Source organism: Leptopilina boulardi, unplaced genomic scaffold (genome assembly GCF_019393585.1).
Source record: "Leptopilina boulardi isolate dan_hultmark-lab unplaced genomic scaffold, ZJU_Lbou_2.1 LbouV2_59, whole genome shotgun sequence".
Lineage (NCBI taxonomy): Eukaryota > Metazoa > Arthropoda > Insecta > Hymenoptera > Figitidae > Leptopilina > Leptopilina boulardi.
In genome coordinates, this window is record NW_026138004.1 from 71,852 (window position 1) to 90,204 (window position 18,353).

General features: G+C 26.1%; 1 protein-coding gene across 1 annotated transcript; it reads right to left on the bottom strand.

Moving 5' to 3' along the window:
* Positions 1 to 1,185: 1,185 nt before the first annotated feature.
* Positions 1,186 to 10,778, bottom strand: LOC127290289 (large proline-rich protein BAG6). Its single transcript, XM_051318775.1, has 18 exons — positions 10,299 to 10,778; positions 9,623 to 9,740; positions 9,288 to 9,530; positions 6,974 to 7,181; positions 6,756 to 6,892; positions 6,539 to 6,677; positions 6,336 to 6,459; positions 5,980 to 6,183; positions 5,585 to 5,852; positions 5,388 to 5,513; positions 5,104 to 5,329; positions 4,731 to 4,987; positions 3,020 to 3,104; positions 2,832 to 2,931; positions 2,436 to 2,733; positions 2,230 to 2,363; positions 1,881 to 2,138; positions 1,186 to 1,666 (listed from the first exon to the last, which is right to left on the bottom strand). Exons 1-18 carry the CDS (start codon positions 10,359 to 10,361, stop codon positions 1,253 to 1,255), a joined length of 3,402 nt encoding a protein of 1,133 aa, XP_051174732.1. The 5' UTR covers positions 10,362 to 10,778; the 3' UTR covers positions 1,186 to 1,252.
* Between the last annotated feature and the right edge of the window lie 7,575 nt (positions 10,779 to 18,353).

Below are 18,353 nucleotides of genomic sequence, written 5' to 3' on the forward strand. Positions count from 1 at the left end.
CCCTTCTATTGCAACGAAGAAAAATCAACGATTGAAAAGTTTAAATGAAAACCAAATCGTAACTGTATTTTCATTTTAAAAAAAAAATGAAACTAAATCGTAATTATGCAATTTTCTTTCGAAAATATTAATAAAAACTAAATCGTAAATAATTAATAGCGAGCGTGACTGAAAAAAATCTAACTAACTTTTTTAAAGTAAAATTTTTTTTAAATTTAGTGCAACTCACACAGTAGCGTTTTTTTTTCAAATAATCTGCGAACTTCAATAGAGTAGGAAGGAGAGGAGGACGTAGCGATAGACGCTGACGTTGAAAAGCGTGTAACTGGAGGCATATTTGCATTTGAAAAAGGTAGCAGAATGGTGACGTCGATGTCAGTGATAACTCCTAACGCCTATGCAATTGCATACCAAAGGTATTTGCCGAAGTGAAATATTTCACAAGAATGAACGCATTTGTCTGGTTGCCTATGAATTTTTCATTTTTTCCTGACTTGAAAATTTTTCTACAATAGTTTCTTTGTATTCAGAAAAAAAATAAGTGCGGCAGTGACTACTAACAAAACTTTTAAAAAAAAAATATCTATATTTTAAGTTTCTTAATAACTTATAGAAAATTTATCTTTGAATCATGAATAATTAAATATTTAAATGGGGGTTTTAACGAATGAATAGACGAAAATTTTTTTTTTTTCTGATGAATTTACATATATATTTATAATCAATAGGTGTCGAAAAATTCTATTGTTGAGAAATATTTATCAAACGATACTCAGCAATTAGGCTACAATTATTATTCATCAATCGCTTTCGAATGATTAAATTACAAACTACAAATAGTGGAACCCGATAAAATATATACGCTACTTTTTTTTAGATAATTATAAATTATTAGAAATTGCTGATGGTTATATAAACTTCTAAGCACTTGATAACGGTTTAAACATTTACACACTATAAAGTTATACAATTATCGCTATTATAAACCCATAACCGACAAGGCTTAAAATGACATATACAACACACTTTCTGCAAAAATTCTCTTCAATTTCAAGAGTTTGAAAAAAAAATAAACATATGGTAACACATAAAATATACTCTTGGAATCTTCTTTCTATTAATAAAAAATAATAATAAATGAAGAACAAAAATATTACCATATAAAGAAAATCAAGACTCGGGCAATTAAACTGATGTGATTGCAATAGGTCTTTTATTTTCCTAAGAAAAATACGCCATATTGTATAAATAATTATCTTCGTGCGTCTTCACAAAAGAATTTAGTAGCATTAGGAAAACGTTCTGAATTCGGAAAATCAGGTTCATCGGTCCTTTGAATGCCATATCCATAATCTTGAATTGCTTTACCAAAGGCTGTTCTCACACCATTGTCATTAGCCACAGCAACAGCAGCTCCTTCAACTTCAGCAACTCCCACGCGACTAACACTCTCCCTCACCATTCTCTCAATGGAAGCCGATACCGTTGAATGATTTGAAGTTGGATTTGCTAAAAGCTGCAATTTATCTTGTTGTATTATCTTCCGCCGTTTACAAGGCAAGCATCCCAAGTAAGCATCGCTAAAGTTTGGAATCCCACCGGCTGTCATACTCGGCGCTGAGCGACGTTGACTTGCACCATCTAGCGCAATTGTTGGCACCCAATCCTATATTAAAATCAATTTAGTTTTCATATTATTGAAATTGATTTCTTTTTAAACTGATAATTGTCATGGCAAAGATGCGAATACAAATATTCTATATAATACCACAAAAACAGATACAGTAGAAATCTGTTTATCTAAACCCTGCATAATCTGCATACGATAAGAAATATTCTTATAGTTGTGAAATTATTTTGAAAAATTAAATAATTCTTACCGCTGGGAGAATTTCGTGTCCTGGAAAATTAGTATCTTCCGATTCCAAGGATTCAATGGGTTTTGACATACTTGGCGTATCAGTAGGACACGACTCGGCAGCACTTTGATCGGGAGTTCTCTTTACAAGGAAAGGAACAATTTTTTCATGTGGAAGTCTTGACATTGACATATCAAGAATACTGCGATTAAATTTAATTGCAAGTTTAGTGAGCACCCATTTAGAAATTGATGGATACATGTCTCCTGCTAAATCAGTCTTTTTTTTCACCAAAAAAGAGTAAAATGTTATAAATTTGTCTTAACTTAAGTATAATTAATTCAAAACTATATCAATCGAAAATACTGACCATTAATTTTTTCACGATTGTTGCAAGTTTCAACTGATTTCCATTAAACAAATAAAGTAAAACACCACAAAATTGTGTTATCAAATCCACAAAAACTAATTTCGCTTTCTTTACAAATGCTGCATCATTTAGTTCTAAAATAAAATAACCATTTTGTTAGTATACAGTAATTAATATTTAATCAGACAATAAAAATTTTAACAAACCTTCATTGCAAAATAGTTGAACAACTTCGGTAAAGTTTCGACGTAAAACATTTTCAACTGAATTAATAATATCAAAAGATGCAGCTCTTCTGTTATTTATCTCTTTTTCGGCTAGAAGAATTTTTCTTAAAGACGGTCTTAAACAATCAAGAAGAAGATCAACGACAAATTGCTCTGTGCGACCTGATTGATTTATTTTTTCTTTTATAAATTCACGTAATGGCTTTCGAAGACTAGAAAAGATGTTATAGAATTCGCATCGAAGGCAGAACAAATCTTCCATTAGCACGTTTCGTGCCTTTAATAAAAAAAAAAAAAGAAGACAGATTTTTATCATTTAAATTCATTAAAAAAAAAAAAATTATTAATTTCAGTGGAAATATATTTTTAACTTACCATAAGTAAAGTAAGATCAAAAATAAGATTATCCTTAGCTTCCACTGTAAGTGGGATTTCCATTAAATTTGCTAAAGTTATACCCGACGTAACTGATGCTCTAGAAATATTAGAATTTTTAAATATTTAATTTTAATTTCAAAATTTAAATTCTAATTTAGTTTTAATCAATCAATATTCACACTTACGGAATATCATTTGAAAATCTAACTTCAATTTCTCCATTAGAAACAATGTTAACAATATTTCTCAAGGTGAAAGCAAATGCATCGCCTGTAATAAATTTATTATTTTTTTTTAATATGGTTAATATGGTTCTATCACTTGGCAAATTAATTATATTATTTTTTTTATAATTATTAATCTAAAGATTGTGGCTACGTGACAGTCACCGACGCTTGGGTAATCCCTTATACGTCCCCAAAAGCTATATTTAGTAATGGGCCCAAAGCCCTTTTCATATAAATAAAGGACCGCAGCCAAACTACCTATTAGCAATAGCTATTTCTCCAAAGAAAAAATAATCTGTAATCTGCTGGAATTTCCTCACAAGTGCAAGGCAATGACAGAGAATATGTGATGAGGTTTCTACATCCTCTCCACATTTTCTACATTTTGGATCTTCAGCAGGGCCCATTCCAGGGTGTCTACTGAAAACCTAATTTGAAATTCCAAGATGAATTTCTTATGTTTCCAGGACATTTAATTGAATAATTTTACTTTTTTATTTCACTTAACACGCGTATACCTTAAGGGGGGAATATGTACCTAAAATTTTAGAGGCCAATCTAAAGTATTTTTTAAGTTACGAGACTAACGCATCGAGGGGTTAGGATTTAAAGCGCCTGTCTAAACTCGGAGGCGCCCCCCTCCCCCCATTTTATTGTCTATTCCGAATTTCTTACCCGCAGAAAGGCTATTGCAAAGGTACTTTATTATTTATTAGTAATCACTTCATGGAGCCGGGATTGATAATTAGAGAAATATTGAATCGCGTAAAATTTATACATATTGAATCACAAATTTTGAAGCGCATTTTCTCTAATTTCACTTTTAACGAATTTGACAAACTGACGAGCAGAATTGACAGAACACACCTTGACAGATTTTAATGAATAATGGCTTGTTTTACTCAGTATTAATCCCTCTTCTATTTGAAACAAAAAACTAAAATTTTCCTTTGATTTTATGTTTCAAACAAAAATTGCCGTCGTTTTTTAAGACCAGCTGTGCACCGTCGTCAAAAATTGATTTTAATATTTTATGTCTAAAATTTAAAATCCCAGTACTTTCCAGGACCGGTAGACACCCTGTATTTTATGTCTATGATAGGGGGCTGTTCAATAAATACGTAACACTATTTTTTGGAAATTTGAACCCTCCACCCGCCCCTTATGTAATGCAATGACACATACTATAGCGCCATTTTTTCTGCTGACCGTAACAAATACCTTGCTCCCTTTCCCCCTCTAAAGCGTTACGTATTTTTTTTTTTTTGAACATTCCCTAGCATAAATTTCCGCGACCGGTTAAAAGGCCTGTTACGGTTTTGTCATTTTCCTATTGAATCTGCGGAATTCCGCTGCTCTTTTTAGGTCTATATTATTTCCAATGAGTGCCTTGGCTTGTCTACAAACTGTAGTTGCCTGCCACTATTTCTGATGCTCTGTATTTCACCACCGTCTAAATTCCGGTTTCAGACATTTGTCAGAGACACCAACTATGGGTTTAGGTTCGATAAATTGTTCCCTAGCTCCTATTTTGGCTAGTTCATCTGCTATGTTCCAGCTAGTCAACTGTGATGTAGTTACATAACGTTTCAAGGCATAAATAACTGCCTTGCTGTCCAAAATTTATAAATAATAATTATTGTGTTAAAAATTTTTAATTCTTCCTTACGATTTGATGTGAAGTGTGAACTTGGTAAATTACGACGAAGTATTTGCAAGTATCTGTCTCCATTAACATGTTTAGCATTTTGTTGATTTTGATTTAAAGTAACACCAGAAGTAGACCATCTTCGAAGATGATGTGAATTACATGGCAAAAATGGATCAGAAACGGGACCTAATCCAATGCCATGGGAATGAAAGACATGAGGACGGGATGTACTTCGTGTTTGTGTTGATGTTGTTGGATGTGTGCCTACATTATTCCTAGAAAATAAAATTTTTAAATAGATAAATATGGTTTATCTTTCTAATTATAAATTATGATTATATTAACCATATTGTGATTTAAATATTAACATCATTAATAAAGTTTCATTTACCTTGCTTGTGTACTTTGGCCAGAATTTTGTCCATTACCATCAATTGTCACACCAATTGTATGTTGACTATGTGACATATTCAAAGGATTTGAAGATTGATTCGATGTCATGCCAGATGGATCTTGAACAATATGACCAGCAACAGCGTGCATTAAATTTCGCAAAAGATCTGTTGGTGGTGCACCTGAGGGAAACATCCAACTTGCTCCCCTTCCCATTGGATTCGCTAAAAAAAAAGACAGTATTTAAAAAAATGAAAATTGTTTCTAATGTTAAAAACTCACATCTATTCTCATTACTATTAGGTGTATTATTTGATCCCTGATCATCTGCAGAATTAAGATCCATTGAACTATCAGGACTAACTTCCATCAAAACTTCAACGTTACTTGGCAAATTGAAAACGCTGCCTATAAATAATTGCTCCAAATTATTAAGAATCCAAATTTTATGATTATGAACTAATAAATTGAAAACATACTGAATAAATTGCCAAGTGGCGTCTGATTTCGCTGTTGTTGTTGTTGTTGTTGCTGCTGCTGTTGTTGATCTGTACGTGGTTGTTGATCAGAATTTTGTTGATGATCAAAGCGCTGATGACTACTACTTGATGAATGTTGTTGAGTTCTCTCCTGTGCTGGAGTTTCTCTCGATTCTGCATTATCTGAACCTTCATTCGGTGTTTGTGTGCTACCATTTGTTTCAGTTCTATTACGACCACCATTACCTTCATTGACGCTAATGTGAGCCTTTTGTGAAAAATGTGAATTTTATTTTTTCTAATTCAAAAAAATTATCAAGAACAATAATAATATTTATGTTATTCAGATTTTATTTCTAAAGAATTTTTCTTTTTAGACAATCAATGAAACTTACTTCCACTTGAATTGGAATTCCAGCTTGTAAAATTGCCGACTGTTGAATAACAATCGGTCGACAACTCAAATTTCGTGGAGGAGCTTGTCCCATATCAACGATTATATCACTCAATGCATGATTTGCGTGTGCAATGTAATGCAAAATTCTGCTTACTTCATTTACAATACGCTGATTTGCTGAAACACTATCTGAACCGGTACCCTGCAATTTTTCAAAAAAAAAAGACGTTTTCACATACCGATAAGAAAATGTACTGTTTATAAATTTACAATTTCTAAATTATTGAGCAAAATATGGATCACATCATGGAAAAAGCTGTAAAAAAGACATGAAATTTTATTTTTTAAACTTACAGTAGCAGAAAGTACAGGATCTGTCGTCATAAGATAGCGATAACGTTCTAGGAATGGTCTAAGACGATCTTGGGTGTTCATTAACATTTGTAATAAGTCTGCCATTTGTGGTGGACGTGGTTCCCTAAATAAAATAGAAATATATTCAAATCAAATCATTCAAAATACTATCATTATAAAATATTTATATCAATTTCTCTTACGTAGGAGGTGCTCTAAGTCTATCAGAAAGACTTGGTGGTGCATTATTAGGAAATATTATATTTAAAGGATCCTCCTGTTGAGATGCAGTCCCTGATGAAGTGTTATTGACACCAGGAGTTTCATCCTCCGGATAATCATCTATTGAAAAGAAAATTTCCTCAAAATATGAGAAAATTAATATTTTATAAATATATTTAGTAGGAAATTTTTATTTACCTGACGTGATCTCTACCAAACAACCGACTGTTTGAAGCATATCCTGAACCATACTGTCGAGCATATTTGTAATGTAAGTGATGAGAGCTAAACCCCCACGATTCACACCTGACGATGTTGGTGCCGATCGACTTGATCTATTAAAACAAATCGATAATTTATTTACACGTATGTAAGGAAAAAAATTTATTTTTATATGAAAAATCATTGGTACATACTCAGAAGGAGATGTATCCATGTTAACATCAGAATTCTCTGTTGTTGTTGTTGTTGAAGATGTACTTTGTCTTTCATTCGATGTGTCAGGTGTTGGATTCACGGGATTATTTAGTCGATCCAAAATTCGATTAGCGTTTGTTAACATATTCTCAGCCATAACCATACGACTATTTGATAATGTATTGCTCAACTGAGGCAAAGGAAGACCTGATAAAATAAATTGAAAATGTAGACAATTTTTTAGAAAAAAAAAAAATAATTCAAGACAAAAAAAAACCAATGGAATATTTATCAAAATAAAAGCGTTAACCATGGGATTTATATTTTAAAATTTTCCTAATTTTCCAGGTGAAAAAATAATCTCCCTGACTTGAGGTATTAAATTAAATAATTTCTATTCAATATAATTCATATTTAAAAAGTTACTGGCGAACATAATTAATGTTATTCAATATTTTCTATCCAAAATAAAGGCTTAAAATTTTGTTAGTGCATAATAAAAAAAAATTATAAATTATATATATATATCTTTTTCATCTGTATTTTGGTAACGTATGCGGAGTGAATTACAGAAATATCAACCCGCAAAGTACTTTATGTATCTTTTTACTTTGTATTACGTAATTTTTTCAGAGTGGCAGCAAAATCCCACTTTTAAAATTCCCTAACTAAAAATTTTTGAAATCTTACACTGCTTAATAAAATTTTTTATATTATTTTTTAAGTAAAAAATTTATTAGAAATAAACAAAATTAAAATTTTGTTTAAAACTTTTAGGATGAAAATAATTTTGGTTAGTTTTCCGTGATTATTTAAAAATATAGAATCTTAAGGGGTTATTTACCTTTATGCGCGTCAAAAAAGAGGAATTTTCAAAAAATTTGTTAGCCGTTATTTCAAATTTTCTTAAAACGAAGTTTAATTTATCGATAAGTACATATTTCGATGTACTTGTATATAAATTTTTATTAAAAAATATTAATAATTGTGGAAACTATAGACCTTGCAATAAAACACATTTTTTTGACCTCCCTGATGTTAGCGTCGACGCTCAGAGTCGAAAATATTATTTTTCATAGGACCAAAAATATCAAATCATTTTTAAAAACGTTTTGAGTCCACATAATACCTTAAAAAGTATTTCTCAAGATATTGTTTGGACTGAAAATATTTTTAAAAAAATTTAACATTTTTAGTCCTGTAAAAACAATTTTCGGCGCCGAGCGTCGACGCCAACTTCATAGAGGTTTTTTTTTTTATATCTGCTTGCGGTGACTGCGATAAGTCAGACAGAGTTTAACTAAAATTAAAAAAACAAAGGAAATTTCGTTAGTATAATATATTACCTTGTACGTGAACAAAGGATTTTGAAAAATAAAATTTTTTCTAGAAATTGCGATGATTTTTTCTCAAAAATCGTGATTTTAAGGCTTTAAAATTTGGTTTTTTGACCGAAAAAATATTAATTTTGGTTCAAATTTAAATTCCTTCGTGTATATAAAGAACCTCTGAAAATTTCAGCCCGATAGGTTTAGCGGTTTTGAAAAAAATCGCAGTCACCGTAACCGTATTTTTTCAAAAATCACGATTCCGAGATAATAGCCTTTAAAGTTTCAAGCGTATATACTCTTCTTTGAAAAGTAGCGGATTGAAACAGCCATAATTTTGGTACTAATGTTCCGATTTTAATGAAATTTTGGGGAAAACATACTCGAGGGTATGTACTTTTTGATATATGCAATGAAAAAAATCGATTTTTTTTGACACATGAAAAGGTATATAACCCATTAATATTTAATTTATGGTTTCTTTAGATAATTCCCTGACTTTTGAAATTTTTTTACAAAATTCCCTGATTTCCAATTTTTCCCTGACTTGCGGCCACCCTGTTTTTTTTGTTGACTTTTCTCATTTTTAAACAATCTAGTTTTGCAAAAAATAATTCAATTCGTTAATTCTTTTTTGCTCAGTAGGATGCAATTTTTTTTTTTTAAGAATCCAATGATACCAAAAACTCAATTTTGACAAAAATGTCGCTTATGTATCTTTTTAATTTATACGGCAGTATTTTCAGTGGGTTTTGTTTTAAATCAAATAATAGAAATTATCTTGCACTGAAATTTTGGTAAGAATTATATTGCGGGGAAAATTCAATAAGAATTTCACTGGTATTTCAATAAGCATTATATGAACAGAAGGCGCCGATTAAAGGGTTTTTTTAAAACTCTTTTTTTTGTATTCTATATTCAAAATTTTCCAAATGGTTTTTTAATGCTGGGATCTTTTTGTTTTTTTTTTTGAAAATATATTAACCATGTCCTTCAACAACTTCTGTTGGCAAAGTCATTGCACCTAAGTACATTGTATTGCCATGTACTTGAGCATTAGGTCCATCGTGAGCATTCTGTAGATTAATATCTCTTATTACTCGATAATGTGTTCTGTGAAAATGATTTGAATTTTGGGTAGTATTTTGTCTTTGTTCTCCTTCATTTTCCCTTCTTCCAGGCTGTGGTGGTGCACGTTGTACCAAATGTATCACTTTTCCATTAACATCTAAACATTAAACACAAATTTATTAAAAAGAATACCAATAAAGTTAATATTTATAAATTTAATGTATTTTAAGTAAAATATAAATAACAAACTGTAATCATTGAGTTTTTTGTCATCTTGCAAAACTCTTCCACAGTAAATTAATCTCTGTGAATCTGCAGGCACTGCAACTGACTCAGCTATATACTCCTTAAATCCGCGAACTGTTATCTATTTTTAAAATAATTTTTTTTTTTTTTTTAAACATATTTCTAATAAATTTTAGATAATTTTTGCATTTGTACTTAATTTTAATAATTATAAAGAAATAATTATATAATAATTATTGTATAGAGAATAAATATAAAAAAAAGAATATAAACTATGAAAATGTAGATAAAAAAAAAAAAGTTAAAATTTATGCAACAAAATATGTAAATACATCAAATGGAGGACAAATTATTCGATACCAAATTTATTTATCCATAGTAAAAAAAATTTTTTGTTTCATAAAATATAACGAATAAAATCATATACTTTTATTTTATACTATACATGAATTTTATTCGTTCATATAGATAAATATTTGACAATGGAATTTTCAAAAATTGTCGGCCATTACAATTGTCTCTGGTACTCAAACAAATATACATATATATTTATTAACGAATTCAAAAAAATAGGGTTTACTTAAAAGAAATTATGATATCAAATTATCAAAAAAAAAAAAAAAAAATAGTGTTACAATGAGTCATACATATAATAAATTAAAAGAAGTCATGAACTTACGTCGTCATCTAATGAAAATGAGTGATCCTGAGAATCTAACGTCTTTACAGTTAGTTCAATCATCTTGCACGTTGTGATTTTATTGTAAAATGTAAATTTTTTTTTCTCCCTATTAATTTCTATTTAAAATGAAGTAAATTATGACCTTTATTTGCCTTTTCTTTGCAAAAAAGACACCTGCCGAAAAATATGGTTAAATTAAATGTGATATAGATTGCCTCAACTGTTTTTTTTTCTTGTGGTATTAGGTATATAATGAAATATCACTGGGTTTCCGACAACGAAAAATGTTATTAACACTATCTAATTAATGTATTTTAGCACAAAAAACTGTTGTTCTCTTAATTCAATTGTTGTATAAGGTGGTTATTTTCAATTACAATCCGTCATTTTACACGTAATTCTTAAAAATATATAATGATATAAAACCACGACGCACGCTCTTTTACCCAGAATCCATTAACTGGTGGTGTCCCCGACTCAGAAACAGTGTTGCCACATTTATTTTTTATTTCCATTAAAATTCCCATATGCGAATTAGTCGAATTGAATTAAATCGATTGGAAATTTTTATTTGGAAATAAACTTGACTTTTTGTTTTTAATTATTTGTGAAAATATTTTGTTTTCTGCTTTATTGAAATATATTACTGCAGCACAAATAAATAAAATTATTCGATTCACCTCTGATTCTATACTTATGGGATAAAAAACCCTATATAGATTTAGTAGCATTGTAGACTAGTGGATAAAACAGTAGGTTACCATATGTATATCTTCTATATTTACTTTATCGACAATAGGAAACAAAATAATAATAATTATATAATACTAATAATAATAAAAATAATAATAATTTTTATTAATTTCTTCTAAAATATGTGAAATAATTAAAACTTTTTCGAATTATTAAAATAATTCATTGAGGTTCAAGGATAAAAAAAAATTGTTTTTGTTCTGTACATCTATGACATCAAAATAGATCATACTACAGGGGCCAAAATGTGCATAATGTTAAAAGTTATTTTAAACTAATATTAATATATATAATTTTCCATTAAGAATAAGTAACTTCTACATTCGTTTTTTGTTTTTATTTTAATTTTTACTTTAAAGATAGTAATTATTATTTTATATAGCTTTTTAAGGCCATGTAACAGTTAAATTAAAAACTATTTAAATTTGTAGATTATTAAATTATTATGATTAAAAAAAACAACCCTTTTTCTTCAACAATATACAAAATTTTTATAATATTTATTTAAAATAGTTTTTTATTTAAAAAATTTTCAAATATTTTTTTAAATAAACAATTTTTAAGAATGCAAAATTTAAATTAATTATTTATTGGAAAACAGATTTTACTTGTTAAAAATGTCAAATTTTTTAATTATTTAATAAAGTTAAAAAAATAAAATAAAAAATTGTTTAATAAAGTTTAATATTATTTATTTGATTTTTCAATTATTTATATAAAAAAATAGTTTTTTGTTTTTAAACATAATCAAATGTTTCATTAAATGTATTTTTAATGTTTTAAATGTTTATTAAAAAACAATTTCAAAAAAATCTTTATAATTTTCAATTGTTAAAAAAAAAATTTTTTTTTAATTAAAAAGGTAAAAATTTGCAATTAATAACTTTAAATTTTTAAAAATGTTAATTTATTATAATTAACATTATAATTTATTTCTAATTAATTTAATTAAAATCTTGCAATAATTTGCAACATATCTTATAGAGGATTATGGATGACATATTGTTATGATTAGTTGAACCTAATATTTGCCAAAGATTAGATAAATGATTCATTGTGTAATAACTTAAGAGTTTAAAAAACCATTCGATTATTATCTTAAGCCTGATTAGAAAATCTAATATTTGTTTATTACCACACGTTGCGATGTCAGTAAAATTGGAGTTTTCCTGCATTTCACGAATTACCATGTTCCAATAAATATTTAAAATTGTTTAAATCTTAAATTACAAATATATTATTGAAATATTTTAAAAATCTAAAGTAAATTATTTAAAAAAATTTATTTATATTATTACTTTATTTTATTTATAAATAAAGAAATTTAATTTAAAAAAAATACCGTGAATTAATTTATAAATTAATTAAATTGAAATAATTGTTAACCACAAGTATTTTTATTTATTTTAATTAAAAGTAACAATTATATATCATATATATAAATAATCATATTTTATTATAAGCGAAAAATTTCTAAACTGTTCTTTTATATTGGATTAAAATATTTTTTCCAATTATTTCAAATACATTCGACATACATTTTACAGAATAACATACTTTCAATTGAAAAGAAAAATAAGGATACGAGTTCATTAAAAATAAAATAACGTTAATTTTTTACACTGTTTGCAAAAAAACAAAGAAAAACTTAATTAGAAATTTGTTATATTTTTAGAAAAAAAAAGAAGAAGAGTAAATATATTATGACAAAGACAAAATATCTTGTCCATTATTAAGTTTGTAAGAAATGATTACTGTACAAATATAATGGAGAAAAAAAAAGAATCTTTTTTTTCTTATTCGATAAAAGATAATTTTTTTTTTTCTTTTAATAAATTAAATATAGCATTACGACTTTTGATATTTTAATTTTTAACCAAATTTCAGTTTTAATTTTAATTACATATAGATGTATATAAGACAAAAATTGAATTTTCTTTTGAAAAAGCTCTTTCTTTTTAACAACATTGTTCTTATTATTTTTTTTTTTTTTTTATTCACTTTTTCTACTTTTTCGCAATTATATTTTTAGAAAATTTTAAAAATTCTTTCAAATTCATAAATAAAAATCTCTTTTAAGAAAAAATTGTTATCCAATTTTAATGCAACTTTTTTAACGTAATTTTTTTGTTAATTCACTGTAAAATCAGTTTTTTTTTTTGAATATTTAAATATAAAAGTAATAAATTCAAAAACTCCCTTTTTCAGTAAAAAATTAAAAAAAAAAAAAATTCTATTTACTTATGATACGGTTCAAAACTATATGAAATCAAAGAAAGATTATTTATATTTTTATGTTTATTATAGATTATAAAAATTATTCCCACCGGGTTAATATAATACGACTTTATATTTTTTGAATGAAATTTATTTCGCAAACGTAAGCATTGTGTTAATGATCAAGAGATATATATGTGTGTTGATATATATTTTTTTCTTTTTTGTAACCCAAAAGACACGTGCTGATGCATAATTCTCATGGGACGCATGAGATTTATTATTTCCTATAATTGTTTTATACTTGATATTTCTTAAAGATAAATAAACGTCGAAATATATATTGTTAATTTATTGAAAATTCATAAATTTTAATCTTTAATCTCTCACGAATTCAGCCAAAAAAAAAGAAGAGTGTACACTTATTAATTTTTTATCTGACATTCAATTTTTGTGTTTTATAATATATATATATATTTTATCATTTTTATTATAAAAGGGAGAATAAAAGTTTAATATAAAAAGGAATTAAATAAAATACTTAAAAAAAAAAAATTATGATTGCAGATATAAATTTTGTTAGAAAAGAATGATTAAATTTTTTTTTTTTTTGAATATTTGTTAAAACTATATAGTTTTATTTATAAATAAAAGTTTAATTTATAAATTTATTTATTATTATTATTTATTATTATTATTATTATTATTACAAATATTAAATTATTTATATTTATTTATATTATTATTTATTATTATTACTTATTATTGTTATATTATTGTTTTGAATTTTTAAAATCTAAATTCAGATTTAAAATCACTGTCCCCAAAAACCATAGAGTAACGAGTTTAAAACGAATTGGACAAATCAAAAATTCTTCCGCCATTTTGAATACATATCATTCGTGAAAACTTAAAAAATATAATTTACAATATGCACTCATAGAAATGGTATATTTGTCTCCGAGCCTACTAACTCATTTATTTGTTGCAAATATATATTTTATTTCATTGAAATAAAAAATTTATTTGAGCCAAAGAAAAATTTATTTCTGACAAATAAAACTTTTATTTACGCCAAATAAATAAGTTATAGTAGGCTCTGAGACAAATATATACGTTTATTTAACTCAAATACATTTTATTTGGTTCAAATAAATCATTTCACAGGGTGTGTTTCATAAAATAAATGTTATAATCGCTTAAGAATTTTCAAAATAAATATTATATTCACAAATTATCAAAATGTAAAAGATAATTATTATTTTTAATTAAATTAAATAATTATTTTTACTGTTTTTTAAAATAAAAATTTTTTTTTTTTTTTTATTAGTTTTAAGTTAAAAATTCATTGAATTCTATATTTAAATACTATGTATAAAAGAATAATTTCATCTTTAATACTAATATATATTTATTTTAATAAAACTTTCTAAACGATATATACATAATTTGATTCGAGTAAATTAATTTACTCTACAGAGAAGAAATATAGTTGATACTTCCATTAGTTTAGTATGTACGGTAATTTTAATCAAGTTTTTTTTTTCATGACATAATGCGGTCGATATAAAAATATTCAAGAACTCAATTTCTTATACTATATACATTAATTTTTAGTTCCCGAAAAAAGAAGAAAGTTTTTTTTTACCTATTTACATTGAAAGTGTCATTTAATTTCACTGAATTCTAATAAACAAAATCTGATGAATTAGTTAATATTTTGAGAAAATTGGGTCAAATCGAATAGATGAGTAAAAGTATTTATGTGTTTTTTTTCTTCTTTTATAAAACATTAACTCTGATTTGAGTTTCAAGTAATTTACATAAATTTCTAATCAGAAAGATTCTGTCAGACTTTATCTATCTGTACATATATATATATTAGTATTAATTTTTAATTCTAAAACTATAAATGATTTTTGTTTTTATTTTTAGTTAATTCCGATATTTTTTTTTCTCATTTTAATCGTCTCGGTAACTTTGTTCGCATTGTAATGTTGTTTTCGACCTATACTGGTGTACTTCAATTTTTCAAACAGTAGAAACTAAACTCTTTGATAAATTAGAAGTTACTTCTGACTAGACAGTTTTGTGTTTTCACAACTGACTTTAGCAATTAACTACTTCTTAACTGCAGTTCAACTTGACACTTGATTCTAAACTTAATTTTTTTTTTTTTCCCCCTTTTCAAGTATTCATCAGAGACATTTTTTATATTGTTTAAATTTATTTTTAGACTTCAATTCTTCAAGGTAAGGAAATAATTTATTTACAAAACAAAAGAATGAACAACTTTTTTTTTTAAATTTAATTAATTATTATTAAAAAATTAATAAATGATAATTTTTAGAGAATAGAAGTTTAAAAATTTAGTACAGTAACTTTAGATAGAAAATTTATGTGAATTGTTAATTTATTCTCTTGCATATTATAGTTACTGATTAAGCCATTCGAATGAGTAATTATAATAACGGAAGAGGGTTAAAAAAGAAAATTAATTCCCAAGAGGACAGTGATTATGAGATGAAATAAAGGTGTTTTCTGATATATAAAAACTATTAACGTTATTTAATACTCTAATTAATTTGCGTCCTGTAACTTAAGCTAATAGGCTTTTAGAAAATAAAAATTAATTTTCTATTTTAAAGAAAATTTATCATTTTACTCCCTATTTTTGATTATCACTTTAAAGTTTTGTATTTTTTTCCCATATTTTATAAGCATTAATTAATTTTTAATTTAGTATAAATTAATTTTAAAAATGCATATATAAAACATTATATTATAAGACATTCGAACAAAATAAACAAATAATAATTAACTTAACCAAAAAAATGTATTTAAATGAACCAAATACGCTCGATAAAATAATTTATTTAAATCAAAGAAAATTTTTACTTGTAAGGAACAAACTTTTTATTTCGATGAGATTAAATTTCTAATTAATGACTGAAAATTGTTATTTATAATTTTAAAAAATCTATTTCCAAAATCGAATTTTAAGATTCAAATTGAAGAAATTTTATAAAACTTAATTTCATCAATTATCTGTGTTTTTTTCAGTATAAAAATAAAATATTTTTATAGAAAAAATAAAAACGTTTTATTATAAGAAAATTTTCTCTTTTTGAAAATCGCAAAAGTAAAATGCTTTTTGTTTGAAATAGTAAAATAATTGGCAGAAATTTATATAAAAAGGGATGAAAATCATTGAAAAAAAGTAACTTTGAATAATGTACAATTAGGATTTTTTTTTTTTATTTTTCATTGAAAATAAATAACAATTTTATTTACCAATTCTCCGAATGAGTTTAATTGGACCCTGAAGCGGAAATCTTTTTCTTCTTACATTGTATTTTGCAAAAATGATTTAATAAAAATGATCACGCGAGAAAGAGAGAAAAAAGAACTGAAAATCAACAAAAATATTTCTTTTCTCTGTTTTTAGCAATTTATAGAAAGTAAAGTAAAAATAAAATTTTTCACAATTTTTACTAATAAATTTTTTTAAAAAACTACTTTCAAATTTAAATAGGGTCAGTCGGGGTAAATCCGAACGGGGGGTAAATCCGAACGCTAATTATTTCAGCTTAATTAAAATTTTTAAAAATAAGTTCGATATGAGAATTTTTACCTCAGATCCTCTTGAAGAGATTCTAAGTATTATCCCATTTTTTGTTTGTTAATTAGCAACAGCATAAACAAAGATAACAAGTATTGCAAAAAAGATTGAAAATCAAAGATGACACTCTTTCAGTATTTTGTCTCGTATTTGAAGAAAAAGAAGCTAAAAATTCATTTTATTATTTATAATTGTTTGTTATGAATACTAGAACAGAAACTATATTTGATTTTTGCCTTCTGTAAAATTTTATTAATAATATCAGACCGTTCGTATTTACCCAAGAAAATTGGAAAACTGGGGTAAATCCGAACGGTATTTTTAATAATTTTTTTTTTACATCAAAGCCACACAAAATTGTTTTTATTTGATTACACTATTATTTTAACATTATAAAAGTACATAGAAAAAAGTTTTTCTTTCTATACGTATCCTCGTTAGTAATTAATAAGCAGAAACTTAATCTCTGTTCTCTCGAAGGAGTGTTTCAATTTTTTTGCCAAATGGTTTGTTGAAAAAAGTTTTTCAGGATCTTAATAAAATTTGGTATTCTACGGTTTTTGGGGTCGCTAATTACCAATTTGAAGTCAGTTTTTCAAAATTCAAAATGGCGGACGAGAATTAAAAAATTCATTGGATTCGCTCGAAAATTGTTACTCGGGGGGTTTCAGGGTTAGCAAATTTGATCATTTTTAAAAATAAGTTTTAGGAAAGTCCGCCATTTAGAATTTAAAAAATTTGACTTTTATTTTTGTATTTACATTCAATCACTCCAAAATACTTTCTGTACCAAGTTTTGCAAAAAACCGTTATGATTTGATAAAGTTATTGAAGGTTTTAATTATGTAATGCATTTTAATTTTTAACCTGTTTGATTTTTGTATTTATATATGATGCATTATTACATAATAGGTTTATTATCGTATTTTTTTTGAGTTTTTATATAAGTTTAACAATTGCAATACTTTAAATTTATTTTCCCTAAGATTTTTCTGAAATACAGTGGCGTTCGTATTTACCCCCATATTTTAGGAAAGTTGCAAAGTATCGAGGTAAATACGAACGCTAAGTTTCCTGCGATTGTAATTTATCAAAAATTTTTTCTACCCCATAAAATTGTTCTATGGAAGTAAAGTAACAACTTCATGCACCAGAATACCGGAAGTATTTTTTTTTTAAAGAAAAAACTTATGTTATTGTTGAAACTTACTAAAAGCGTTCGGATTTACCCCAGTTGACCCTAATTAAAAAATTGTTAATTTTGAATAAACTGAAAATTATTTGCACTTTAAATTGAAAAATAAAATTTTTTTAATGTACTCATATATAATTTTATAATAGAACATAATTGGAAATGGACCCGTACTCTCTAAAATTTGAATTAGCCAGGATTCGTTTACTTAATTCAAATTAGTAGAAATTACCACTAATTTTTGGTAAAATATTACTAATATAAATAC

Bases quoted from the DNA above. Each gene is read 5' to 3' on its own strand.
- LOC127290289 (XM_051318775.1), bottom strand. From the start codon at position 10,361: ATGATTGAACTAACTGTAAAGACGTTAGATTCTCAGGATCACTCATTT. The intron at 7,182-9,287 runs GTTAATATATTT...TTATTTTATCAG, and splicing joins AGAAGTTGTTGAAGGACATG to GTCTTCCTTTGCCTCAGTTG. The intron at 1,667-1,880 runs GTAAGAATTATT...ATTTTAATATAG, and splicing joins GACACGAAATTCTCCCAGCG to GATTGGGTGCCAACAATTGC.